At 41.8% G+C, this 27,756-nt stretch overlaps 3 protein-coding genes across 3 annotated transcripts; all 3 read left to right on the forward strand.

Annotated features, from left to right (window-relative positions):
* The first annotated feature begins 712 nt into the window (after positions 1-712).
* Positions 713-2,587, forward strand: kbtbd7 (kelch repeat and BTB (POZ) domain containing 7). Its single transcript, XM_030787323.1, has one exon. The coding sequence runs from the start codon at positions 713-715 to the stop codon at positions 2,585-2,587; it is 1,875 nt and encodes a 624-aa protein (XP_030643183.1).
* Positions 2,588-3,446: 859 nt separating this feature from the next.
* Positions 3,447-4,665, forward strand: LOC115822581 (ras-related protein Rab-33B). The gene is made up of 2 exons (XM_030786485.1): positions 3,447-3,701; positions 4,174-4,665. Exons 1-2 carry the CDS (start codon positions 3,447-3,449, stop codon positions 4,615-4,617), a joined length of 699 nt encoding a protein of 232 aa, XP_030642345.1. The 3' UTR covers positions 4,618-4,665.
* A 2,964-nt stretch (positions 4,666-7,629) lies between these two features.
* rgcc (regulator of cell cycle) lies at positions 7,630-11,813 on the forward strand. Its single transcript, XM_030786836.1, has 5 exons — positions 7,630-7,781; positions 8,104-8,277; positions 10,579-10,686; positions 10,878-10,940; positions 11,537-11,813. The coding sequence occupies exons 1-5, from the start codon at positions 7,748-7,750 to the stop codon at positions 11,542-11,544; spliced, it is 387 nt and encodes a 128-aa protein (XP_030642696.1). The 5' UTR covers positions 7,630-7,747; the 3' UTR covers positions 11,545-11,813.
* Positions 11,814-27,756: the final 15,943 nt, after the last annotated feature.

The raw sequence follows: 27,756 nt of genomic DNA on the forward strand, positions 1-27,756 counted from the left end.
CAGACTTTGCAGCAAAAACTACTAGATAATTATCTTCTTCAGCATGACTGTCGTTCAGGTTCGGTGATTAAACTGATCATCTTCGCGATTTTTTGTTTCCAGCTAAAGAGACTATATTAAAACTAATAGCTAGACGTCACGCTAAAACGTGTACTTATGAATTACGACTACTAATAGAAGGGGTAGGTTGGTTTATAAATGGTACCCTCACACTGAATAATACTGCACTGGGCCAACCAAACTACTCTAAGCGTTCAGCGTATGTAACCAATCCCTGCCATATGTCGTGGCTCAGATACTAGCAAGGTTGATTGAGCCGTGCTTCATCTTCATAAGAACAAGAAGGGATTGTAACCCAATGAGAGATTATGGATACGAGACTATGGTGTTGTGTTTCTTCTGCATTTTCCCTTCGTCAAACAACATATTGGAGTTACGATGACCACGTTTTCATTCATGACAGAGGATTGTAGTGTCCGAGGACGCAGAAATTCATCTCACAAGTATTTGGAGTGCCTGTGGTCTGCTGCTTTAGTCCTTGTAAGCAGTTAACCGGTCAGAAGAAGCTATGGAAATTGTAATATGCCGGTCTCTCAGGCTGTGATGGTCGGACGGATTCATTGAGCTCTGGAATACAGGTAAAGTATACTGAATTGGCAAAACGCTGACCGAGGATAGAGGACGTCGAGTAGTCATTGCCAGCATGGACAAAATGGCTTCAATAAATTGTTTCATTGGCCCCGAAGAGCTAGAGGATGTTAATCATGCTCGATGCTTGTTAAAAGAGTTGAAAATTTTCTATGATTCACAACAACTGGTGGATGTTACAATTGAAGTGGAGCCATATCGTGCGTCGCCGGATCTCGACGCCTGTGCCTCTTCAGTTATTACTGGAAAAGTTTTCCAGTGCAACCGTAACATCTTAGCTGCAGCTAGCCCCTACTTTAAAAGCATGTTTACTGGAGGACTTTATGAGAGCACACAAAAGAAAATAACAATACATGACGTTGATGCTGATTCAATGGCTGTAATAATCGATTACTGTTATACTGGTAAAGTGACAATCACAGAGGGTAATGTGCAACGACTTTACGCAGCTGCTAACATGCTGCAGTTGGAATACATCAGACATGCGTGTGCTAATTTTATGACGAGAAGACTGGACATTTCGAATTGTACAGAGATCTTGAAATTTGCTGACACTTTTGACAATCTTGACCTTAAAAGCAAGGCTCAAACGTTCATAGCAAGGAACTTTGCCCAGCTTAGTTCTACTGGAAGAGAACTTTGTGAATTGGATGTAAAACAAATAAAGGAGATCCTTACTTTGGATTCTTTGGACGTTGACTGTGAAAGAAAAGTATGTTCCGTTGCAGTACAGTGGATTGAAACTAATTTGCCTCGGGAAACAGAGGATGCTTATCAAGTACTTAAATGTGTTCGTTGGAAGCTTTTCACAGAGAAAGACAAAATTTACTTGGATAGCCTCAAGGCAAAGCCTCTGATAAACAAGTATCTTTCTGCTTTCTTAGACGTGACTGAAAATGGGGAAGGTAGTGTGATTAGTCATGGTGTTGGAGTTACCAAACAAAGAATTGGTAAGAGTGCAAAAGAAATGGTCCTCTTCTTTGGTCGTCCAAATGAACCATTCATGTGTTATGATCCATACACGGAGGAGATATACTCAATGGCATCACCTCTCATTAATCTGACCAATCAGAACTTTAAACGGTCTCCCATGGAGACCTTTTTAGTCTGTGCCACACCAGAGAACAACTTGTATCTGGCCTCACACCTGTCAAAGCATTTCTGGGTGTACAATCCATTTTTGAACTGCTGGCAGGAGCTAGCAGAGAGACTGCTTGGCAGGATGCATTCCTACATAGGCTACCTCAGTGGTCACCTCTACATTCTTGGTGGCAGGGACCCAGTCTCAGATGCCAGGCTAAAAGAGGTTGAATGTTACAGTATTCAGAGGAACCAGTGGACGTTGGTTGCGCCACTGCCTCACTCCTTGGGGAAGATGCAGGTTGTGACGGTGAATGACCGACTCTATGTAGTCAACAAGAGGAGGATGCTCTGCTACGAGCCCAAGAAGAACCACTGGCTCCAACGTGGCTCCCTAAAACGGAACAAACTCCACAAGGCCTGTGTCTTCCAGGAGCAGATCATCTGCCTGTGTGACATCCCAGTTGTGAAAGCTTACAACCCAGCACGAGGGGAGTGGAGGAGGATTGGGGACATTCCTATTGATAGTAGTGCCCTCAACTACCAAGTAGTGCATCACAACAACAAACTTCTTCTCATAACTCTTGCCATAGTCCATCACAACAAAAACAGACTGGTCATACATGAGTACGACCCCATTCGGGACGCGTGGAAAAACGTGGTCACTATGTTTGGGTCCGCGTTTGGCTCCATCAGCCTCTCTGCCCGTGTGTACACTGCATGCCTGAGCTCTGGACAGAACTTCATCTCGGAGGAAGATGATGACAGTGGCTCCAGTGCAGACTGGGACTTTGACGGACTGACTGATGCCGATTCTGATTCTGGTAGCTCAAGCTCATTTTCAGATGAGAATTGGTAGTAAACACCATGGACCCAGATGTGTGTGTGTGTCTGTGTGTGTGTGTATGGAATTGTTTAGGTCTGTGTCAAATGTGTTTGGTGAGCTGATATTAATACAGCAGAGCTTGTGAACAATTATGAAGATGAAAAATGAAAGTGTTTTTACTTTATCCAGACATTTATTGCCAAGGTATTTTTTACTGTAAGCACAGGAAGCCTACTGTACTTGAATTTACGTGCATGAGTATTATAAAAGGAGGTACTGATTGATTATATAAATATTGAAGGGCAGACAACACAGAATTCTCTCAGGACTACAATGCCAATATGCTCCACTGTTGTAGATTCTGTGAATAATGTCAAAACTTAAACATTTCCAGTCTTCATGTGTAAAGACTGAGTGTAAGTATTGATTGGTAATAACAAATATATTTCAGTCAAATTATGGAGGGGAAAAAACCCTTTGTATTGTGTATTTTAGTTTCATGTTAATTTTTATCCCAGAGTAAAGTGTAAATGTTTTACTGTGCAAGTGAAGTGTATTTTACACCTAAATGAGAGAATTTAATTTATTCTGCTAAACCCACATGATCTCATTTTATCTCCTATTTATGTTTTTGGTTTTCCTTAATAAATGTGTTTTTGGGGGGCAAATATAATTTACTGTATTTATTGAAAATGCTAGGTAACTCTGTATATTTACATGAGAAGATACAAAACTTGCATTCGCCCATATTCTCACTCATTTTCCAACTCTACTAATAGGTTCAACTGGAATGTTGAACCAGAGAGTTGATTGGCTGAAAAGGAGTTCACGCAGGGTTCCTCTAAGTCGAATTCACGCGCAATGTCGCGAGAACCTCGACATTTTTTCAGATATGGCAATTGAAAGCAGAGCTGACCATGGATTCTCAACAGTTTTCAAATCAGATAGCATTATTAATGAATCGTATAAGGAACACGACAGTCCACAAACTAGAGTATTTAAGATAATTGTGATTGGAGACTCAAACGTTGGGAAAACGTGCTTAAGTTATAGATTCTGCGGCGGTAAATTTCTGAAAAACCCTGAGGCGACAATCGGAGTTGATTTCAGGGAAAGGACCCTTAGTCTTGATGGAGAAAACATCAAGGTGAGAAAATAACAAAGCTGTTTTGAAATTTCGTGTCTTCTGGAGTGCTCCGTCACTCTGTGCTATGGATGCTTTCAGTCTAGCCTTGCACATAGGCCATATTGATGTTACAGTTATTTAGCCCGAAATGTCATCACCGTGTACTTGGAATGTGTTCAGTATTTGCTGCGATCGTCTGATATGAGAAGGTATTGATAAAGAAATTGGGATAATTTTCGATATGCATCTCAGTTTACGTTTGGTGATAACCTCTCGAGGCCCGTGATGAAACGCAGTGTCCTCCGGGTGAAATGATTATGTCTGCCATAATGAAATATGATCTGGCCAGACTTAAATTGTATGGAATTTGTCCCGAAGAATATTATTGCTTATACACGTTCGGCTATGTAATGTGTATAGAATATTTAATTTAAAGAGCTACCCTTACCATGAATAATAATAATTTATTAATTATAAATCATTCTAATCTCAGTTACAGATATGGGACACGGCAGGACAAGAGCGATTCCGCAAAAGCATGGTGGAACACTACTACCGTAATGTCCATGCCATTATTTTTGTTTATGATGTGACCAACCTTTCCTCATTTGAGAGTCTGCCCGAGTGGATTGAGGAATGTGGCCGTCACTCAGTCCCTGCAATGGTGCCTCGAATACTAGTGGGGAACAAATGTGACCTGAAGGGAAGAGGAGAGGTACCAACGTCCCTGGCACAGCGTTTGGCTGATGGCTACAATTTCCCCCTGTTTGAGACGTCTGCTAAGGACCCTGCAGAAAAAGAGCACGTGGATGCCATATTCCTCACCATAGCTTACAAGCTAAAGAATCACAAGCCCCTGAGACTAAAACAGCCCAGTGAAAGTGGTGCTACCAACCTGCCTGTTGAACAGGACCAGGAAAACTCCTGTTTTTGCTAACATAACCTCATCAAAGAACCCTAAAGCATTTTCTTTCCCTCCAAGTGAACTGTGAAGACTGTGAAAATAACAACAGCTCACTCAATCAGTATGCTTAGGTGGACGAAAGCAGCTTAACCAGAAGCCTCTTTAGAGAAACCAAATGTGGTCAGTTCAGCATGAAACAGACCACCTCCGAGGATCGTCAAATGATTCATGACTCTCATCAAAAATACAATTACTGTTTTTTTTTTTAGTTGTTCGGATAAATGGAAGTGAACAGTGGTAGTAGCAGGAGTTTTTAAAAAGTATCTTTGGTGAGACATCACTTCTGAAAGCTATGAAAAGCATACATGAAACATCCTTGGTAAGTGAATGCGTAGCCCCCCATAGCCATGTAAAGTCACTTAATGGAAATGTTGCAGAGCATCATGGCTTGACCAGCGATGAGATAGCATTGTCTTATAGGTTGTTATCTTTCCTCTCAAGTTGGAGAAATCAGCCAAAATAATACATCATGAGAATATCGAACTGAATATGCCAAACATATCACTTCTGGTAACAGAGCATGTGTATTGTAGGTGGGGTTTGATTGTGTAATAATGATGTGAAAGCTGCCAAAATGAAAGGAATTGTTCTAGTGAAGACTCACTTGAACATGAATGTGGCATTCCGAGCACTACATATAAATGGGTCAGCGTGGATCACAGATTCCTCTTTGGAATTCAGGCAAAATTCAATGAGAGGAACACAGTACAAAGGCAGCCTACTAGTATGTACTGGTCTGTTTCCCATTTTTGTCCCCTTTTTTTTGCACAAATATAAGGTCTTAAAGGAATAAACTGCATTGTGATTTGTGACATTATAACACAGAACTCTCATATCGTAGGCATGCAATAATAAGCAGTGTGGAATTAAATAATGTATGTATTTTGCTTTTTTTTTTTCTTTTTGTGATGAACAGAAATGGAAATCACCTTAAGCTCAACTTTTAAATGAAAGCACTTTATTTGGACACGACAACCAGTGAAGACATTGTCAGTCATTCACATTTCAGGCAAATGAAACGACCTGATGATGATTAAAAAAAAAAAAGAAAGAAAATTGTGATGATATAGTATTTCTAAAGGTTTATGAAGGGAATGAGGACAAATACCACTGGGAAGATTATTGTTTCAGTATATTATGAATCATTCAGAACACATTACATGTTAGGGGCATTTTCTTGCTATCAGAAGATATGCTCTAATACAATTTACATTTCATATGTGTCGTAATTTTCTTTAATGCAATGTCCAAAACATTGCCATGAAATAAACTGAAAGTTCTGTACTGTGGTTATTTTCTTCTTTTATTTATTTTTGCGTTACTAATGATAAATAATGACTGTTTCATGATAGTAGCAGTCAAATATAATTACTGGATGTGCTGGTTACAATCATTGGTGTCTAACAATGTAAAATGAATTATTAAACAGATGTAAAAATAAAAACAAACAAACAAACAACAAAAAAACCCCCGAAACTTAGGATCAGTTGTTCTTTCAGATGTCATCCTCATGTAATACAATTCTTTACATGTGACAACTGTACAACATCATAAAAATAGAAGGCAAGTTGTCCACATTTCAGAATATTGTATTAAAAGTGGAGAGCTGTATTTGATGCATGTTATTCTCTATAATAAATGTCACCAATATTGCATTTTGGCCAATGTTCCATGTTCACTACCACCTAGAGGATTGTGGGTAGAGGTTAGGAGGGCATTTATGAGGGCTCGTTTAAGAACTGTGTCCCAGTATGACTGTGTGAGAAGTTAGAAATTTCCCCGGTCCCTTCACAGCCAGTGTTGTCTTTAACACCTTTCATGAGTCTTTATGCACCTCTGCCTAACATGATAGCACCAAAACCCAACAGGAAGGTGCAGCTGCAAACACATACCATGTTTTTCCATCTGCCAACTGCCTAAATAAGGCACCAAAACTGTCAAAATGGTGAGAAGGTGCTGGATTTGACACCTCTGGAGACACAACAGCCTGGACTTAAACGGTGAGAAATTTTCTCTGTACATGAATTATCCGAGCCTCGCGAAAGCTCTCCCATCACTTAATGCTACACCCAACACTGTCAGGGATACAGGACAAACAGTGCGGTATTAATATTAACTACCGAGTGATAATCAGCGCTTCATACTGTATTGCAATTACTCTTCAGACCACTAGATGTCTCTACAAACTTGCGTTACAATGAGATTCTTCAACCGAATCCACACGGCATACACCTATAGGCCCACTTCTGAGTTAAGTGCTTCATTAATTATACACCATATACTGAATAACGTAATACTTTGAATAGTATTTTGCAAATATATCCATAAGACATGCTGTTGAAGCAACAGAGGTAATTAAATAAATACAGAGACATCATTATCACAGATTAGCCTTTTGTGGTGAACCTTTAATACATGATAGCCTACTGCTGGTTTATTGCTGTTTGTTTAAACACAGAGAAAAGCGTCAATTTTATAATCTGACACGTTTCATCATTTAGGCAAGCAAAATTGATGAATTTTAACATCAACTTGCATAAATTTGATATTTTAAAACGTAGAATAAAAAAGAAAAATGTGTAAAACATTATTTGGGTAGTTTACCGACTGTATGATGATTCAGAATCTAATTTTAAAATAATAACGCATCTCCAAACTATCTTACAGTTGTTTATCACTTCTGGAAATGCCCTCCCCAAAACGTTAGTTGGTGGTCGGGGCAGGGTCATGGTTAAAAATAAAAAGACATCATATATATGCTTTCCGTGTGTCATGGTAGTTGTTTACAAACACATACTTCAAGGAGAATGACGCCAGTAAGTGTAACTCAGCCCGGAAAGCTGAAACAGTAATGTATATTTGTAAAGCAAGACTGTTACCCGTTTTCCCCGCCTCCGTTAGTCACCGCCCCTGCTGGGAGTCGGGGAATATTTAAAACAAGTCTAGCGCAGAACGTCAACGCAAGAGTTGCGAGGTGAGCGCCAACAGTGAAGGAGACTGAGCGGAGTCGGTGTGTTTGTTGGAAAGTACTGGAACAAGCTTACTTTACAGAGGCTTTACAGAACACAGTGGATACTTTGCAGATTTTATTCAGGCATCAAGAATGAAATCACCTAAAATGAAATCTCAGAATAAATGTAAGTCGCGTCGAAGTAACAAAAGACAGCTTTATGCACGAGCATACCATCTGTTTAAAGGTTCTCTGTTTTTTATTTAACTATAGCTGAAAATTTTAGAAAGAAACGTAAATTCTTTTTATGCTATAAATAGACTATGCTGCACTTCTGGTTGGAATTCATCATTTGATTTGCCTATTTATCTTTCGTTGACATGTGTTTGAAAAGTCACTATAAGAGTTTTTATTCAATTTATTAATTACCATTAATCACTATTTCACAGTCCTTTTTCCAACATTCATGAGTGTAATTTGTTAAATGTCTCATCGTGTCTTGTTTTTAGCATTTGTTGAGGAGGATGATGATCTCAACGCCGTGTTGTGTGAATTCGACGCTGTCATTGAGGATTTCACATCCCCTATAGAGAAGAGGCACTTCAGATACGACGAACACTTAAAAACGATGAAGAGACGGAGTAGCGCCAGTGTCAGCGACAGCGGCATTAGCGACTCGGAAAGTAAGTGTGAAGCTGCAGTCGACATAACAAAGTATAGGCCACGATTCAGCTGTAATATGCATTAAGCGACACATTGGCATCCGTGATTCGTCTCAGAAAGTTGACTTAAACGTTATTACTGTTTTACTGAATGAGCAGCAATCTCTATCTGAATAATAACGTCGTATACCTTTCATTTCCATCGAGACCCTCTATAGCCATCGGCTACATGTATTTAAGGATTAAACAGGTCAACAGTTGAGTTTTTGCACATATTTGCTTAGATAAGAGGGTCCTCCACAGATCCCAAGTTCAGATAGGGTTTTCTGGAATTTCTGGCGTCGCCTACATGGCACACACAGATACCCTCACTCCCACATTCCTGTGCTCCATGCCATACCATCCGTATTTGCTTTAGAGGGCACCTTTACCAACATTTTCTGCAGGACTGGTTCTTGGCACCAGATCATTTTAAATTACAGAAAAAAAACATACTACAACCAAATTTAATTTTATAAATACGTGTGAGTGGATTGAGATTTTCTTGGGAGCCAAATAGCACCTGCTACGTGGTAGAACAATGAAGGGAATGAAGGACGATGAAGGAAAATTCATGGCAAAGGAGTACATGAAAATAACCTAACACTTAAAAGCTTGAACTGCTAAAAGTTAAGCTGACAACCCAACTTTGTTCCAATTTGGACCGCCCGATTTTCTCCGATTTCATAAACTGTCTCGCATCGTATGACAGATTCGTCTACCATGAGTGATGCTACCACACACTTCCTATATCACACGTGAAGCCTGTCAATCATTTGTCACACTGTTGTCCTGGATTGTCATGTGATGTAACAGTCATGGAGGAGGGCACTACTCCCCTAATTCTGCTAGCACCTACATAGGTGTTCTGTTGGACTTAATATGAACATCCACACTTAATATTTTAGTTAATATTAACTTTTGAAGTTAATATTTTTTGGGGAGAACCTTTTTAAGATGAAGAAACTTGGTGACAGAGGTTTTGAACTCCATTTAGATTCTTCGAACATGGGCCTTGTGACAGCAGGGTTGGGGGGGAGAATTGTGTTGGCCCAGTACCCAAAGACAGACATGAAGGAAAAGCCTGAGCTGAATTCAGCAGGAAAAAGTTCAGGGCTCAAGCCCAACACAGCTCTAGTCATGGCCAACATAGATTGCATGTCTAACACAGCAGTTTTGAGCTCTGGTTAGAGAACTGAGGGCAGTTTGAACGTTGGGTCGAGACTTCTCTCTTAACCTAGAGCCTTGCTCGCCTCTTTTCTGATAAACTGTCGTTAAAAAAAAAAAAAAACTGCACTTAAAAAAAGCAGACGACATAACATCACACGTTATCGCAATTTAGTTGAAATTGTCCACACATCTCATATACATACACACATATCAAACATAGGACATGCATATGAATCTACAAAAAAAACTGGAGATGTGCACTTTAAAAGAACTGCATAGCGCTGATTAACTAGATAAACAAAGATCAGTATGCATGAACATTTGGTTTTAATGCATGAGGAACGAAAGTGCCTTTTCTCCTTCAGTCTCCTTCTCTCATGTGTCAAGATTCTGTGGTGGGTGAAAATATCTACTGGCTCAATCAAAGTGTTCATTATGTCAGATGCAATCGCGGTCATGGTTTTCACCATGGTGTTGTGAATGCAAGTAAACAGTCTTCCTCAGGCATGTCTGCTCTTTTTTTGTGGGGGGTAGGGGGGGGTGTCTTTGAAGAGCTGTGAAAATCAAACTGAAGTCTGTACTTTTCGCACATGAGTAAATGCTCCTGCTTGAACTGACTAATGTGAAAAGAGAGGGGGGGGGGATGGAAGAGTGGGGAGGGGAAAGACTTAATCTTTGACTTAAGGGAAAAGTCCAGCTCTATGAGCCTCCCTGTAATAACATGCCTAGTCTGTCTTAACTGGGCGCAGGGCTAAGAATGTGTAAACATACAGAGGACAGTAATGTTTTCATGCAGCGAGGAACATAGTTGCCTCGGCCCCTGGCTTTAAATTAGCTCAGCAGCGGGCGGGGCTATCTGACTTGAAAGGCAGAGTGTGTCTGTGAGTGAGTGGAGCTAGAAGGTATCATTAGGAGAGAATGCATTGATTACACACTTGACCCGCTCCACTGACACAGATTGAAGCCTCTACCTGTTGGTATGGGTCAGTGCACACATCTGACAGGTTTATACTCTTGGCATGAGGGACGGGACTGTGCTATCCACCTGTTAAGGGGCACCTTAAGAGGGGAACGCATTTTGATTTCTCCCTTTCGCTCCTTTTCTTTTGACAGGTGCAGAATCTCTCAACAGAAACAGCTTTAGCTTCAGTGATGAAAAGCTCAACTCACCCACTGTATTCTCCCCCTCGCCCACCAGCCCTATGGTCACATCACCTAAAGGTGTGTTATTATCCGTTATTACTTTCTAGTCCTTTCCATGGCATTTATATAAATGTGTTCAGTATTTCATCAGGCTCGTGTTTGATGTTTCATGGAAGCCATTTAAAAAAAATTTGTCGTGTTCAGATTTCGTCTATGTCAACTTCAGGCGTTGGATGACGTGTTCGATTCATGCTTTTTTGTCTTTACAGCTAAACTTGGAGACACAAAGGAGCTCGAGGAATTCATTGCCGACCTTGACAAGACATTAGCGAGTAAGTATTTAGCAAAAGGAGACACTTTTAATATGTTCCTTACATGGTCTATCATGGATATCGCAACTGTAGAATCAACAATCATTTCAGTCAAATGCTTAAGAAGTACAATTTATAACAGTTTGTAAGTGTCCATACCAGGAGACAAACTGCAGTTGTTATTCTATTCAATAATAGTTGACTTTGTTTGTTTTGGAGCACTCTTTTACTGGCTAGAGTGCTGTAATGTGCCTAAGAGAGGCTGGAATGTATATGTGTAAAAAGCAGAATGCCTGGAGCATACACTGTAAATGTCAGTGATAATGTTACTCTGCTGTTATCTGCCGCTAAGGGAGCATATGATCTCCCAGACACCTCTGCGGTGCAAGTCTTGGAGAGGACTCAATGCACTTTGCTCAAAGCAGTTCCCCACTTAGGGGAAGACTTGACATGTTTATTGAGGCACAATGTTTATGGTGTGGCTATCCATTAAAATGCCCACCCCCACACCCCACCCTGTTCTTTCTGCCTAGGAATAGCATTGACACCCAAGACCCCTTAATGCCATACTAAACATGATGTCTTCTCTGGCCGCCTTTTTTTTTTTTCCCTTATAGGCATGTGAGCACGAGACAGAGTGACTACAGCCCACCATGAGGTAGCTCCATTAGGAGGGACAGCCAGGTTGCACAGCACACTCCTGCATTGCTGGGAGTTTGGACAAGGGCAGGCTGAAGTTATGGAGTAACTCCGGGAGACTGATGACGATCACATATATTCAAATACACATACACTCCCTCACGCACTCACAGGATTGGCTGTGCTCCCTCTGGAAAACTTGAGCTGGAAGACTATTTAAATAGCTTTTTATAGAAATATATTTGTAATTTTATAGAGCTGGCTATTGTAAAAAATTTATCGGTGATCCTTTTTTTTTTTTTTGTGAATATATATTTTTGTATTTTATGTAAATATTAATTGTTTCAAAGTCTATTGCCTTCTTGTAAGAGTCAGCAATGAATTCCTGTTTCAGATATTGCTTTATTTGAGTTTAGTTTACCATAAACTTAACATGAATGTGAACTTAATTCTTAATTAACAAGAAAAACTGGAAAGCAACACAAATTGTATTTAATACAACTAATGTCTACTAGAAAATAAAATGGAAAATGTATGAAGTACTCTAAACACAACTCATTTTGTCTTTCTTTCAATTAAGCAGTAGTGCACTAGAATCCACTTTTGTCACACCCCAGACCCCAAAATGAATTACTATTATATCACCGTAGAGTGAAAATCTGCATTTACTAAGTGCGCTTCATTAAAAACTCTGCCATTATAGCCATGTCTGGAAGACAACATCCTAGACGTGATAAAATGCACCAGTGTGCTAATGAATTCTGACCTGAACTGAATGAACTGTCCCTAAAGGGCACTCTGTAAATGACTGACCACACAGTGGGGGCCTCAGACCAGGAGCAGTTGTCCAGCGGGGAGTCTGACAGCTGGTCGCAACCTCGGGACTTTGAGTGTCCCATATCGGTTCACTCTTAGTCTTTTTGCAGGCAGAGTGGGAAGAGAATCGATGACCTTTTACCATTGCCTATAGCCCTTCCCGTCAGCCCTAGTCACTCACTTGCTTTGTCATTCACTTGTTATGGTTCATAGCCCTGTGAGTGAGAAAACTACTAATTCAAAGAGAAGACTATTTTTGACATAAAACAATTAACTACAAGTCAGTGGAAGACAGAAGAGTCCCTCCTATGTTCACTGTGTGTGAATGAAAATAGCACAGAGTTCAATTCACAGGTCAGAGACATTCTGAAATACTCTTTAACACCAAGGGGCATGACCCTGACAGAGCAGGTGACAATAAAGAGTGTCTTCATCAGGGATTTTTGGAAACTGGGGGGTATTAGATGATAATGTGTCCTGTCACTTCACAACTCAATTGTCTGGGTCTATGTCACAGACATCAATGTATGGGTTTATACCGATGAAAACGCTACCTCAAACATTAAACCTAAAGACAGGCTAGTGACCAACACTATTACATGTGTCATTCACACGTTGCACATGCTGATTGTGTGTTGACCAGTATGTCAGATGCGTGTGGCCCATTGAACTGTATGTGATTCAGTGTTAATATGCGACAGAAAGCCGGTTTGGACATTACGCTTCGGTTTTGTCTTACAGCTGGCCGTGCCTTCCATGCTGACTGTACAGCAGCTGTGACGGACCTCTCCTCATTGTTCTCGGTCAGAGCGGCGACCTCTTACATCCCCCCGGTTGTTAGCTCGAGCCATGTTGACATAACAGACAAACTGTCAGGGGCTGTGGTCCATCATTTTGAAAACAAACCTCCCAGTTGGCACCATTTACCTTTCTGGCAGGGCTGCCTGTGCTGGTCTTGGCTCGTGGTGGAGGCCCTTCTGGTCTGGAAGTGTGGGAAAGTGGAAGAGGCGGGTGATGTGGTCGGTCTGCCCACACTCAAACAGGAAGGAGGTCCTCAAGCAGGAGCTCTGTGTCCTTATAAACATCTCAAATACCCAGATGAGTGGTTCTGGAGAGTGGCCACTGGCAGAGGAAAGGAGGGAAAAGTAGGGGGATGCTCATTCAAGTATGCGTATTATGTAATGCAGGATACACATGTAACCAAGCTGAGAGTACAAGTTAGCGTAAACATTTCCAGTTAAGCTGAACACATTTGTTCGCTGTCAAAAGGATCAGGAGTGTCCTTAAAATGTGGAAAAGAAAAACATATCCAGGTATGACAAGACAAGATATTACAGCACTGTGTCCAGTAGAGTTCAGTTTTTAGGGTTAGTTCTGTATTTATTTACGACAGTTGTCAAAGTGGAAATACTGTAAAAGAGGCCGCCATATGAACCTGTGGAAACATTTACTTTCCTTCACGTGACAATGCCTGTGGGCAGACATGAGTTACAGTGTACATTTGGAGACCTAAGACACAAAGACATTTTGTCTTTGGAAAGCTTTCGACAGAGGCAGTATAAATGAGGGAGAAGAATTACCCTAAACTTATCCGTTTTGGCATTCACACAATGCTTGCAGGCACAGGGCTGTTGGCTACAGTGAGTTCATTTCAATGCATCACGTTTAAAATATGACAGCCCCCTGACATGTTAATCCCCTTGAACTTTTTCACTGTAGGTAATCAATATTCCGTAAATAAAGGCTCTCAGCATTTTCTACAAATAAAGTGAAATGCTATGGAATGCGAGCAAATAAAGTTCATGCGCACATGTACGCAAGTTTGAATGAAACTGCGAAAGGTTTAGATGGAAGCAATAACTTCGTCATCTGACATATTGTCATTGGCTTCAGTGGCACAAACTGATGATGGGGGATTTTGACCTACTCTTTCATCGCTTAAATATGATTGATTTCCAGAACATTTCCATGCCTTTTAGAATCTTTGAGACTGATTAGTGACACAGTAGTTCGCATTACTTTGAGATGCTCTTGGGCACGTACGCAAGTGCATATGAAAGTTTTTGGCTACTTTGCTGTTTGTGATGATGATGATGTCATGAAGAGCGTAGGAAGACAATATCACGGTTGTGTCTCAGAGCCGCCCACTCTCAGAAGGATCAGGCCCGAGCTGTGGAGCCTGACCACAGCTGCCTCTTCACTGCTTAGTGTGGGTGTGCAGTTAGAACTGCTAAACGTCCGGAAAAACAGCTCGCAAAGTCTGAACGTAACAACCTCAACCCATGTAATCCTGCTCAAATACGCTAAAGGGCTACTAAACTGTGGCCTGTTGATGTAAAGGAGGAGTTTTTATTCTCTGGACAGTTCTTTATTACTTTTTGTGTTTTGACAGCGTGACATCAAGCAGACCAGGATCATGGTCAAGAATGTCGATCTTCCGTAACACAATGGAAGAAAACAGGAAATGTAACGCTACTGACTATCCTCCGTTTCTCCCTCTCTTCGTGGCCTGCCGAGCAGTCAAACCGATCTATAGATTCTTTTCATAGTCCTCACAACCCAAACATAACATTTCATTTCATTAACATAAATCCGCAGACACATGCCTGACTCATACAAACACCCTCTCCCTCATCTTCCAAACAACCCTGGATCCTGATACATTTAATGGAGTGGTGTGGTATGTTGGACCCCCCCACCCCCACCCCCGACCCAAACCCACCCTGCAGGGCAAAAGGCATTGATTTAATGTAATGGCACTCCCAGGCCAGGGCCACATTCATCTCAAATGCAGGCTCTCTTTTGTTTATGTCCTTCCCCTGACCCCCATGTCACCAACCACCTTTCACCCTCACGCACGGCAAAGGAAACCTCTGGCCAAAGGTCACACAGCATGCCACTGGGGTGGCCAGTGAAGAAAGAATGGACAAGAACTAGATTGTCTATTTCCCACTCTACGAGGTGTGAAGGAGAAAAATAGGATGGACTTTGTTTTGATTCACAAAAAGGTGGAATTCTGTATCGGTAAAATAAAGATAGCTCTATAAATAATGCTTCACTTTTTTTTTTTCAGCATTTCTGTTTGGGTTCCTTACTGGTACACTTAACATCACCCGTCTCCTTTGGTGTAAAAATGACAAATGTGGTGTCAAACTCTTTGGCATTGCAGGAGAAAATCCAGTTATGAGCACTCCACCATAGCGCAAAGTGCACAAGCATTCATTAACATGACAATAGTAGGAAAGTATAGGCCAAAGGCAGAGGCAAGGCACAGATGGCTTGCTGTGATCCTAGATCTGCTTTTGTGGAGTCACTGATCGTTGTCTGGTGTCCATCTGCTGTGGGATCTAGACAATCTTCTGCTCTGAAGGTTGATTGCTCCTCCTCTTAGAAGAGATGCTGTTTCCTGTCTGTCTGGGAAAAATAATGTCTGGAAATAAAACAAACAAATAAACGAACAAAAAAAAAACAAAAAAAAACAAAGAAAATGTTCAACTGCAGTTTGTGGGGAATTCATACAACATGACTAATGCATAGTTCTAAGCTAAGACAGAGAGTTGATCTTCCTGTAGGCAAACCATTCTCCACTGTAAGATTTCCTCTGTTTAAACTGAAGGCTTGATGCTCCATGCTTCTCAAATGGCTTCTTCAACCAGTAGCTGGGTTTACTCCTTTACAATATCAGGAGAATCTGATCATTTCTGACCACCTACACTGCCTAGCTCCTGATCCAGACATTATAAAGTCTAAACAGTAGACTGCTGTAGCTACCCCCCTAACTGATTTACCTGTGTGTGACATGTAAAACATGTTCTCCTATTACTACTGAGCTCTTACTGGTCTGCTCTTTCTGTGATTATGGACCTACTACATTGTATTCTATAACTGCTGTTTTGTATATTGTGTTCATCAGCGGAGGTTCTTTGGTTTTATTGCATTTACTATATAGCACTGCAGTAATTTCATGTTTGCCTTGGCTCCAAGCATCAGCACTAAATGTGTGTAGCCGCCTGTGTTACAGTCACTTTCCTCTGCGATATCGTGCTTTAATGTGCTTATGCAGACAGCTCTGTTTAAAAGCATCCTCTGAAGGAATAAATGCAAATAGACCGATACAGAGCTGACAATGGGCTTCTTATACTTTTAAGCTCCATATAACAGAGGCACTGAGAAGCAGATACACAAAACCATTGTTTTGGGCAAGTCACAGGTACTTTGTTTTTATAGAGAGTGTGGGTGGAGGTAGGTATGGAAGCAAACACAAGCCCTCAGAGCAGTAAATCTTTAAGATAACAATCGCGACTAACCTTCGCCATCATGTCCACGAGAACCTGGGAGGCAGAGAGGTCAAGCTCTTGATCCGAGCAGACTTCAGCCTTTTTGTTAATGACCCTGATAAGATCATTGCATTTGTCTGGTAAATTTGCATTGCGGGTCAACATTCCAGCAAAGTACGGTACTTTCTACAGGGCATTATACTGTGCCGTAATATCACAGGGGAATAAAGTCCATAGTGGAACAGAGACGGGGGGGAAATTCAGGACTAGACCAACGGTATAATCCATAAAGCTAAACAATTTGTTCCCATTCACTCCTCAATGCATCTCTCAACACAGCGCACTTATCTGCCTGTGGCAGGGCACCGGCTGCCAGAAGAGGAAAGAAAGGCCACTTTGAGAAAACATGAACACGAGTTAGATAGGGGTCTGTCGGTGACACGGAGGGTCTCAATTCATCAGGTCTTGAGAATTGCTATGAAAGACAAGCTGTCCCTTGACAATGCCTCTTTTAATGGAATACAATTTTATCCTGCATGTGGTGAAACAGATGGCAGTCTTTATTAGTAAACAACAAACTCAATAAATCTAAGAGAGTAGTTTAAATGACCTCCCTTAAGGTTATGCAAGATGTGGGGATTTGGTTCCCCACAATATTTAAAGAAAAATGTTAACAATGCAGAGTAATTAAGTGATGGCACGAAGGGATTTTATACTGCGTGATAAGCAACATCTCATGAGCTGGACAAGGACGCACTGAAGCATAACGTGTCTGAGGCATTTAGCAAGGAAAACGTCTGGACAAACAGTGTTGTTTGAGCTGCACTAAGGAGTAGCGTAGGCTAACAAAAATAGCACTTCAAATAAAGGATCTTTTTTTTTTTCTTTCCTTAAACCACTGTGCTATATTTGGTTTAAAAAACAAAAATGGTTAGGTGGCGCCTCAGCGTAACACATCATTTACCCGTACGAAAAAATGTATAGCGTTAATAATTAAATATAACTAACAGACGCTAAAACAAAGGGCTTGAACTGGGCTTTGGCGGTATGGGCGTGTAGAGTCGCTGATCTTCACCTTTTTTTTCCAAACGCTTCACTTTCTCTTTTTCCCGAGCGGATCAGGTTGGGGCTGTGGGCGTGTGGTTTGTTTGGCATCAACAACCTTTAATTTAGCTCAGCTTGTCACGCAGGACTCTCCAAAGCACCTGGGCCCTACAGGCTAGGAGGAGATCTGCTTACAAGCAGGCCACCGTTAAAGGCTCTGGACACTCTACAGGGCCTCAGTCTCATCAACCAAATCGCAAGGCGCTCACGCGACACGCGCTGCTCTGCGGAGGCTTTGACGAGATGCCGTGAAGACGTGTTATCAGGGCAAATTTTATGACACAAAGTGAAACACGAATCTTGCCACGAGGAGTACTTGTGAAACAGCAATCCTGATTTCTGTTGAAACCGACGAGCTGTACCGCGAACGACAAAATTCATCCCTTTCACGTTCTTGTGGTCTGGCACGTGAGCCGGGCTGCTTTTGGTTACTGGTCCGACACTAATGGTTCAAAAGCCAATCATTGATTCCCATCTCTGTGGGCAGGATTAAAAAGAGGAGTTTCAGATGAAGTTGGCAGATAGAACGCTACTCTCAAACATTGTCCCTGGGCTCAGTGGCCAGCACAAGCCCTTTTAATTAACGTCTGTCACTACCCACTCATCAGTGCAGCCGACGCAGGTGACCTGACAAAGCACTTGCTGCATGAGTTACTATCACTGACCCGCTCAGTTACACTGAATAATGAGTTATGTTCCCTTTTTCGGTTGACACTACGTGACCTCTGGAACATGTTAGGATGAGACTGCTATATTGTGTAACTTAGCATGTGGTTTAACCAAACTGTGCTCCACTACTACCAACGAACACTCAAAACTAGGTTTCAGAAAGTTTCGCTTTTGGCCAAAGGCATTAGAAAAAGAAAAAAAAAAGCAAAACCGCCATTTGGGTGGAGGTGATATGATGCTGCTGAATGTAATGCTGAACAACATCCACGCAGTAAAAAAGAAAACAATGTGTACATATACACACACACACACACACACACAAACAATACTGGCTCTTCTCAAACCAAAAAGACAGCAGTTTTTCTGTTCTTTTCAGTTTTTCCTTCGAAGGGTTTGTGATCTTTTCCACTTTCAGCCCCTGCTCCTAGCCTGTTGAGACTTGCTCAAATCTATGAGCTATGTGTAATGTTTTTCCAAGCACAAATGAATCCGCCTATAAATGAAACGGGTGGTTATTCATCACTGATTAAACCACAAAATGAGAAGACTACCTAATCTAAACTTTGATTCATAACTCCCTGCTTTGTTTACAGAGGACTACACTCTCATGAAATCACAGTATCAATCATAGCGTGAGATTTGAGAGGAATATCAAATACTGAGCGATTTCACATGCCCAAAATATAGTATTATTCAGTAGAACAGCCGAATAACTATGAACAGCTCTGAAACACGTAAAATGTGAAACAGTTAAATTTGGTTTGTGTTTGGCTGTCCCGGCTCTGGTTTGCCATGTCTGAATGCAGAGTCTGTCAAACGGACCATATTCATTGCAATGAAACATGTGACATGTAGCTTCAGAAACCACACTGAACTGGTATCGTTTTCAGCAACAGGGCTGGAGTCATCGTTTCTGATGATATAGGGGATGGACCACTATAAGCGTCACAAGATGCTGACACCTGGCCCCAGCATACTGCAATACATGCAACCTGACCATTAGGCATCCCATACTCAGAGTTCACATGGGATTATATGTTACTCCGAGTTAACTCCTGTCAGCTGCTGATAGAGAGCTCGGAGCTCAGAGTAAAGGGAGCACTGGCCTGTCTTCTGTGTGTTCTTCCTACAGATCGCTCTCTCTGGCTCCTCCTGATGCACTGTCTTGGTAAAGGCTGCGGGTACTTAAGGTGCTTTACTGTTGATTAATTAGACGGTAATGACAGACCTGTCTCCACGTTAAGCCTAATGAGCACCTGTGTGTGTCAGTCCTAACAGGGTACACACACACACACACACGTACATACACACACATACACATACACACATTTACATACACACACATGCACACACTCACACACACACACATGCACACACGCGCAGACACACACACACACGGTCTCCAACTGAGCCTAAACCACAATGTCGGGCTGCAAATAGTGACTGTGTGGTGAGTGTACAAGCTTGACAGCTACAGTCTACACTCACACACCGCCCTGGTGCACTGACACCTGGCCCCAGACGCTGTGGTACATGCCACCTGACCATGAGGCATCCCGTACTCAGAGCTCACATAGGATTATGTGTTACTCTGAGTTAACTCCATTACAGCTGGACCCAAGAAGAGTATGTAACATTGTAGCACCATGTGAGTTACCCCGGGAAAAGCCACACTGGAGGTTACGCAAACAGACAAGTAAAAACAAGACCGTACAGGTTTTGAGTTCCCACTGACTTGCAGCCAATTCTAACAGTAATAGATCATTCCACAGAGTTTACTGTGGTGAACTGCAGACTGAATAAGAGCCATGTCAAGTTCAAAGCAACTAAACTATACAATTGTAGTGTTATAATTTGAGATGTATTGTTGATGAACATGTCGACAGAAGTTTCTATCAAATATCAATGATGCATTTGGAGAGAAGTGACTGATCCTTAGCTGTAAGCCAAAGGTAAATGCAGATACCTGTAAGTTTCTAGGTTCTATGCGACTAGTTGTATTGAAATTATGTGGCTTGAATCTTACTGCCAGTGGGCCCTCTAACATTCTAACAAATAAACTTGTTGACATTTAATCTCAAAGCAAGACAGACCACCAGTGACTAGGAATGTTCTAGATTCCAGAAATGGTGTAATTAGGCCTAACTCACAGACTCACTGAAAATACTGAGAGCAATTAAGTTCTATTATACGTCTCAGACAGTTGTGCTACTGTAACACTCTGCGTGAAAGACCTTCTTTGAGTACCCAATCTGCCTGCGCTCATTCAACTGGTCAAGGAGAGGACCATATTAGCTCTGAAACTCCCATGAAAATAACCTCATTTAATGTTCCATGGCTTATCAACTAAAGCAATTATATTATCATCTGTTATTTGGAGGAACCATATGGCTTTCGTGAATGAAATTATGTCACGTCAGCTGCAGCAGAAACAGAGATGAAGACCAAGGGTAGAAAAAAAAAACAAAAAAAAAACACCATCCATCTCTATTTTGACCTCTTGTCTTTCACCGTTTAAAAGTGGTATGCGCAATGTTAAAGTTCAGTCTTTATTTATTTATTTATTTTTCTGAGTGTGTTTAGAGGAATGTGTTGAGAGAGATTGACATTGAGGGAGTGTGAGCATCTCACTAAAATGATGGATAGAAAGAGACCAACGCCGACAGACACGTATATTGCCCACGCTTCTTGTGCACACACCCTCTCTGCTACTAAATCCTCAGAGTCATCTCTAAAGTATAACTTGCTTTGCAGCAGTGTGGTGTTATTTATGATTTACTTTTGCCTCTGGAGAACGGCGATAATTCAGCACATGATGATGATTTGTAGATGTGGATAAGGCCACAGAAGGAGACAAAGTCAACAGAAACATTTAAAAGTGATAAACTTCCGCTACTGTGCAGATTCGCCAAATAATGACAGTTTGAGGTAAATCCTAGCAAATCTGATTTGACTAGACTTAATTTCAGTACTTAAAAAAGTTATAGAATGATAAGATAGAAAAAAAAAAAAAGATGGAATATGGGAGGTTGTCACAGGCTGTTGGTGGGCGCATGTGGGAGAGAGAGACTCAGCGGTGGACAATGTTAAAATCATATTAGAGGAATGCTGAGTGATCATTCATTTCCATTAGAGAAGCCTTCAGTGAAAGGCTGGTATGCAGCTGTGGACAGAGACTGGGACTCGAGGCTGGGAAAGTGAGAAGAGCTGGCCTCAGCCAGCTGGACTTGGGAGTGTGTCGAGGACACAGACACACACACACACACACACACACACACACACACACAAGGAAACACACGCTTACACGTACACACACGCATATGCACACATGCTCACATGCACACACACACACACACACACACACACAGACACACACACACACACACAAACAGGAACATAGAGCCAGCATGCACTTTCTGTTAAAGTAATCAGTGTCTCTGACACACAGTTCAGTAGAAGCCAAGGACATTACACCCAGTCCAGGACAGACTGCTGTCTGTAAAACAATATTAGACAGCAGTTAGAATGAGTGAAGATGGACACATGAGAGGAATATTGTTACTTTAGTGTAACAGTTAATCAATATATTCAAAACAAGGACAAAGAGAGAGAGAGAGAGAGAGAGAGAGAAAGAGAGAGAGCGAGAGAGAAATAGATACTCAGACACGCTCCAAACGTATTGAAGAATAACCTAATGTAACTGATACAGTAAAACATGCAATGCTCGGCACAGGACATCTGGAAACAGTTTCCACTGTTGCAATACTGTACCATTGTGATCCCAACATAGAGCTGAGGTTCTGGCACCAGTGTGCTAGTTCCCCTTTAAACCCTAGTCCTGTGGGACTACCTGGCTGACAAACACTTAACCCTGTCAGAGGGGAAGTTCCTTGGCTTGACCCCATCCATCAACCCTCCCACACAGTCTGACAGAGGCCAACCACAGCCCCTGAACACAACCAGCAAATCCTTTATAGTATCATTGTCCCTGGAACCTCGGCATAGACATCACACACCCACGCAAACACGCAACGCATTCCTGCATTGCTACAGACTGTTTAACTGATGAACTCAAACATCCATGTGATCAAACGGTCTTCTGATATCATTGCTGGTGTGTTTACAAAATGATAACAAAAGTCTTTTATCTCAAAATATCTTCTGGAACATTTAGGTGAGTAGATTCAACAGGAGATTAAAGGCATTTTGTGAGTAATTCCTTTTTTGTTGAGTTAAGGAAATTGGAGCTTGTGACCATTTAAAAGTCTCTTAAAAGTCGATGAGCAAATCAGCAGAAGCGAGATATATTAATTAAACCTGTGTTCAATTCTTCAGGACTTAAGAGAGAGAGAGAGAGACAGAGAGATAAGAGGAGGGTGCTCATTGAGTGAAATGAAGAGCTCATTTCAGGAGCAGCGTACAAACGCCTGTCAGCAGCTGATAGAGAGCCTGTAGCTCAGAGTAAAGGGAGCACTGGCCTGTCTTCTGTGTGTTCTTCCTACAGACCGCTCTCTCTGGCTCCTCCTGATCCTCTGTCTTGGTAAAGGCTGCGGGTACTTAAGGTGCTTTACCGTTGATTAATTAGGCGGTAATGACAGACCTGTCTCCATGTTAAGCCTAATGAGCACCTGTGTGTGTCAGTCCTAACAGGGTACACACGCACACACACATACACACACATGCACACACACACACACACACACACACACACACACACACACAGTCTCCGACTGAGCCTAAACCACAATGTCGGGCTGCAAACAGTGACTGTGTGGTGAGTGTACAAGCTTGACAGCTACAGTCAACACTCACACACAGCCCTGGTGCACTGACACCTGGCCCCAGCATACTGTCTTGGAAAAACCTGAAAGAGAGGGTTTTCATTGAGACCCGCACTATAACCTTTATACGGGCTTATGGAAAACAATGATAGCAACAGCTGATAGACGACCGCAATGAAAACGTGCTATGACAACAACGTTCTGAAAAGCGAAGAAAAACATAAAATCCAAATGATCCTGAATAAAAGGAACACTTTGATAACCAACACTGACAGCCTGCAAAGTGTTAACCCCGGCGAATCGAACCATGTAACTAATTAACAGGAAAGTGAGCCGAGAGGAAAAAAAGGCAGCTTTGTGAATATCACTGCAGTGGCTTAAACAGTAACTTTGACTGATGTGTCTTTGGTGTATAAGATTATGTGGACGTGACCGTACAGCTGTAATAAACGTCAGACTGGAGGGCATATCAATCTTTTCCCATTGTGCTGAAAGACCATGGGTTTAAACAGTGCAGTGTTGGCCCTGTAGTGATGTCCTAACTGGGGGGGGGGGGGGTGGGGGCTTATTGAGTTACAGCCCCTTCCTCATAATTGGCTTCTTCCGTTTTCCACTGCTCCCTCCTGTATCACTGGCATCAGGAAGCCCATTAGCAGGAGTATGTATATGCTGGGACAGTGTTCTAAACACACTGAATGACGGAGTGTGTGTGTGTGTGTGTGTGTGTGGGGGGGGGGGGGGGGGGGGGGGGGGGGGGCACCCCCTCCCACGCTCAAACAAGCTCACGTATTCTATATGTGTGTTAATGTAAACACACCGCCAGGTTTAATACGACTTTACAAGGGTTGACTGCACCAGAACAAAATAGCGATTTGTCATACAAAAAAGAGAGGTTGTGCTGGGAAAAACAAAACAAAAAAAAAAACGCTCTCTCTCAAGTAACTGTAAAGAAAAACTAAACACACACACGCACACACAAACACACACACACGCACAGACGACACACGACACACCTTCAGAATCCTCAGTACATTTAGCATGTCTCAGTTTCACATGGTAAGTGAATCAACTGACAAATGTCTGTAAATAGAGCACAGGGTCTAGGCAAAGGTCACATTCCTGGAGGCATTAGGGAGTGATTGAAAAAATATTGACAAAACCCCTTGTGATATGATGGATTTTACTGCAACAACAGATCATTACACAATGCAGTGGGTCGTCCAGATCCCTACATCGCTGCGTGCTGTCACACAGCCCTGACACATCGGTCTACCACTACTGTGCTCACCAGTGACAATTTACTGTTTGAACAAGCAGAGGACCCGTGACTTCAAAGGTAAAAATACTCCAAAACGTGCTATCTATCTGCCTGTTTAAATGTGAATCAAAGACAAGAAAAAAAAAAAGACAGAGGTCAATTCAACGCCTAAGTAATCGCTCTGTTATTTTGCCCCCAAAAAGACGGGGAAGTATGGGGAGAATAACAGAAGAGAAGATGTTCTGGACATGCATAGTGGGATGTGTTGATTCTTTTGAAGTCTTTTGTGGTCTTCAAAGCCTTTACAGGTTAGTCTGGCATTCGCTATGAGACATTACATGCCACTGTTTGAACCACAGGCAAAAACCACAGAGAGAGCAAATATGAGCACCACAGACTTTTCCGCATGGGTGCAACAAAATCTCAGAGATAAAAAAAAACAACAACCCAAAAACAAAACAAAACATTCAAACGCATCCATCCCTACTGACAAAGATGATATCGTACTCGGCCAGACGTCTTCTGCCCATGTTGTTGTCACTAAAAGGGTAAAAATAGCACCAGGTGTGCTAGAGCTTGAGTTAATCACGCATAGTCGGACCGACATTACACAACCGTGTTAAAACACACGAGTCAATAAACCATCTGTGAATGAGACAACTCTGGAAGAACAAACAAACAGGGAAAAGCAAACAGGAAGCAACAGACAGTGTCAGACAAGGACAGCTTTGAAAGGAGTGTGTGTGTGTGTGTGTGTGTGTTTGCGCGTGTGGAGGGGTCCTAATTAATTTTGCCTTAAGTTTGCTCTGAAAGACTGAAGCGAAGTAAAGAATGGGAGACTTTGTTGTGCAAAGCACAAACATTTGACACAAGCCGCTCTCTCTTTTATGTTATAAGCAGTAAGCAGCGTTGCTGCAATCTCTTGTTTTTTTCGACCGAGGCGATGTCTTCAAATACACTCGTAACATGCACGTCTAAACGGTGATGATTGGAGAGGATGGAAAGATGAAAGAGGACGGAAGACAGAAATAAAAGAGCGTATATTTACAGAACAGGCCATCGGAGCGAATGGACGAGTGTGTATAGGCAGTACCATGCAATTACCATCAGAAGCATTCAAAAGACTGTAATGGAATGACCCTGGAGCTTGGTTGGCTACGCAGGACAGTAAAATGCAAACCAGAGCAATTTGGTGTTCCCTCTCTCACTCTTTCAGCAAATGGAAAAAGTGACCAGAAGTGATATAAAGACAGTTCTGTGCCCCACACAGCATACACAGAATGTCTCTCTGGGCACATTTCTGCGCTCATGGAAATTTCTAGATGATTTCTTTTCAAATTAAGGAGGTGTTCTGCTGAAACAACAGACATGTAGTCAATAAAGGTGAAGCTACCGACGAGAAGAAAAACATACATATTCTTTCTGATGATTTTCATATATTTTCAACTCTGCTTCTTCTCTACGGAAAAGGCTACATCACAGTGGTGTTTACTGTTATTGTGTTTATTTGATATCTTGAAATACATTACATACACATTTTAAATTCTATTCACAGAAACCATTACAGATATAAGATGTGTGCACAAAATATCAAACCAACCCTTAATCTTTTTTTCCAATTTAAAATGTAAATTTTACAAGAAATTTTGTTAGAACTGGAGGATAATTAGTTTTGGTAGGAAATTTACTGCCATTCATTTCTTGACTATACTACATGGAATGAGGACCTAATCGTGCACTAGCCAAGTCTTTATATATGAGTGAAGAGTGATGATGAACTTATTCACACAAGATGAGCATTGGTGTTGCACACCTAGTCAAGTGTTAAGATCACTCTAGAGATGTTGTTCAGTTTGCACAGGCATCAGTTCAGACACACACACACACACACACACACACACACACACACACACACACACACTTTCTCCTTAAAGGGCATGACCTTGACTCCAGACCCACAGTTATACCAAGCCAGTATATATACACAAACACATGGTTTTCTTAGCAAAGACCCCGCATGGACAAACACACACACACACGCACACACACACACACACACACACGCACACACACAAACACTTCTGTGTAACTGCCACCTGCTTACGCTCTAAATCTCTCCTCATCCAACTAGGCAGTATCTATAAATTACAGCCACACTTTCTCCCCAGCAACGTCTCAGTGAACTGAGAAACTGGAGTCCTGAATTCCTCACGTCGGCACGGCAGGCGTCACCGCGTCCATCGGCCAGGAAGGAAAAGGGCTGCGCTGTTGACATAGAAGGAGCACAGGAAAAACACACGCATCCCAGCAGGGCTAGGGAATGGACTTCTTCTTCTCTTTTTTTTTAGGGTTTGAGGTTGAGGGGGGGGGGTGGCTTCTTAGAGGAGCATGTGCATTCAGGTGGGGTATGCCAAGGGGGGGGGGGGGGGAGGCTGGGATAGCAACATTCCAGCCAAGTCCTGTTAGTGCTGGCTGCCCTGCGTGGCTGTCAGAGGTCAAGCATATCAGGAAAGAAAAAAAAAAAAAAAGCATCACTCAAGTTCACTCCATTCGACTCCAAAACAAAGGGCTGTAATCTCAGAAGGTAAAAAAAACATAACAAAAAAAAAAAAGAAAAAGAAACCAGTTCATCTGAAATTTCTGACTTGCTGATTTTGTGCTGATGCTCGTGTTTTGTTTTTTTCTTTTTTTTTTTTCTTTTGGCTTTTTTTTTGTTTTGTTTTGTTTTTTTTAAAACGACCTCCTTTTCAGGCTCCTCCAATGCCAGTAGGCACTGGCGGAGTTCAGACCAAACCACGCAGAGGTTCTTGTCCTGTCAAAGATCAGGCATAGATTTTCATTTGCTAGAGGAGATGGTTTAAGGAAGATGGTGTCGAATTGCACTTGAGGTTCGGGTTTCTCGGAACAAAAAAGAAGAAATTTTAGAGGAAAAAAAAAAAGCGGAGAGGCAAGCGACTGCCACTCTCTTTTTAAATCTGCCGTGTGACATGGGACGTGTCCACCCCGTCTTCAATAGGTTTGCATAAGTTGCTAAGACAACGCAAACAAACAAAAACAGGGTATGACAAGTCCAGCGGCACGTCGACCCTTTGTCACAGGTCAATATAACGTTTGGTTTATGACAAAGTAACATCGTAGACATACTGACAAAACAGAAGTTCCTCTGAGAAACAGCACTTCAATTACATGTCACTCGCATTAAGATGAGTTCTGCTCAGAGAGCTCAAACAGTACATTAAAACCAATAAAGAATCAAAATAAGGATTTTATCTACAACTACATTTATCTACAGC

The sequence above is a fragment of the Chanos chanos genome, chromosome 10 (assembly GCF_902362185.1).
Source record: "Chanos chanos chromosome 10, fChaCha1.1, whole genome shotgun sequence".
Taxonomy (NCBI): domain Eukaryota; kingdom Metazoa; phylum Chordata; class Actinopteri; order Gonorynchiformes; family Chanidae; genus Chanos; species Chanos chanos.

Excerpts from the sequence above, each read along its gene's own strand:
- LOC115822581 (XM_030786485.1), top strand. The coding sequence starts at position 3,447 with ATGGCAATTGAAAGCAGAGCTGACCATGGATTCTCAACAGTTTTCAAA. Across the intron at positions 3,702-4,173 it reads TTGATGGAGAAAACATCAAG|TTACAGATATGGGACACGGC; the intron begins GTGAGAAAATAA and ends TTCTAATCTCAG.
- rgcc (XM_030786836.1), top strand. The coding sequence starts at position 7,748 with ATGAAATCACCTAAAATGAAATCTCAGAATAAAT. Across the intron at positions 7,782-8,103 it reads AATGAAATCTCAGAATAAAT|CATTTGTTGAGGAGGATGAT; the intron begins GTAAGTCGCGTC and ends TCTTGTTTTTAG. Across the intron at positions 10,687-10,877 it reads TATGGTCACATCACCTAAAG|CTAAACTTGGAGACACAAAG; the intron begins GTGTGTTATTAT and ends TTGTCTTTACAG.
- kbtbd7 (XM_030787323.1), top strand. The coding sequence starts at position 713 with ATGGCTTCAATAAATTGTTTCATTGGCCCCGAAGAGCTAGAGGATGTT.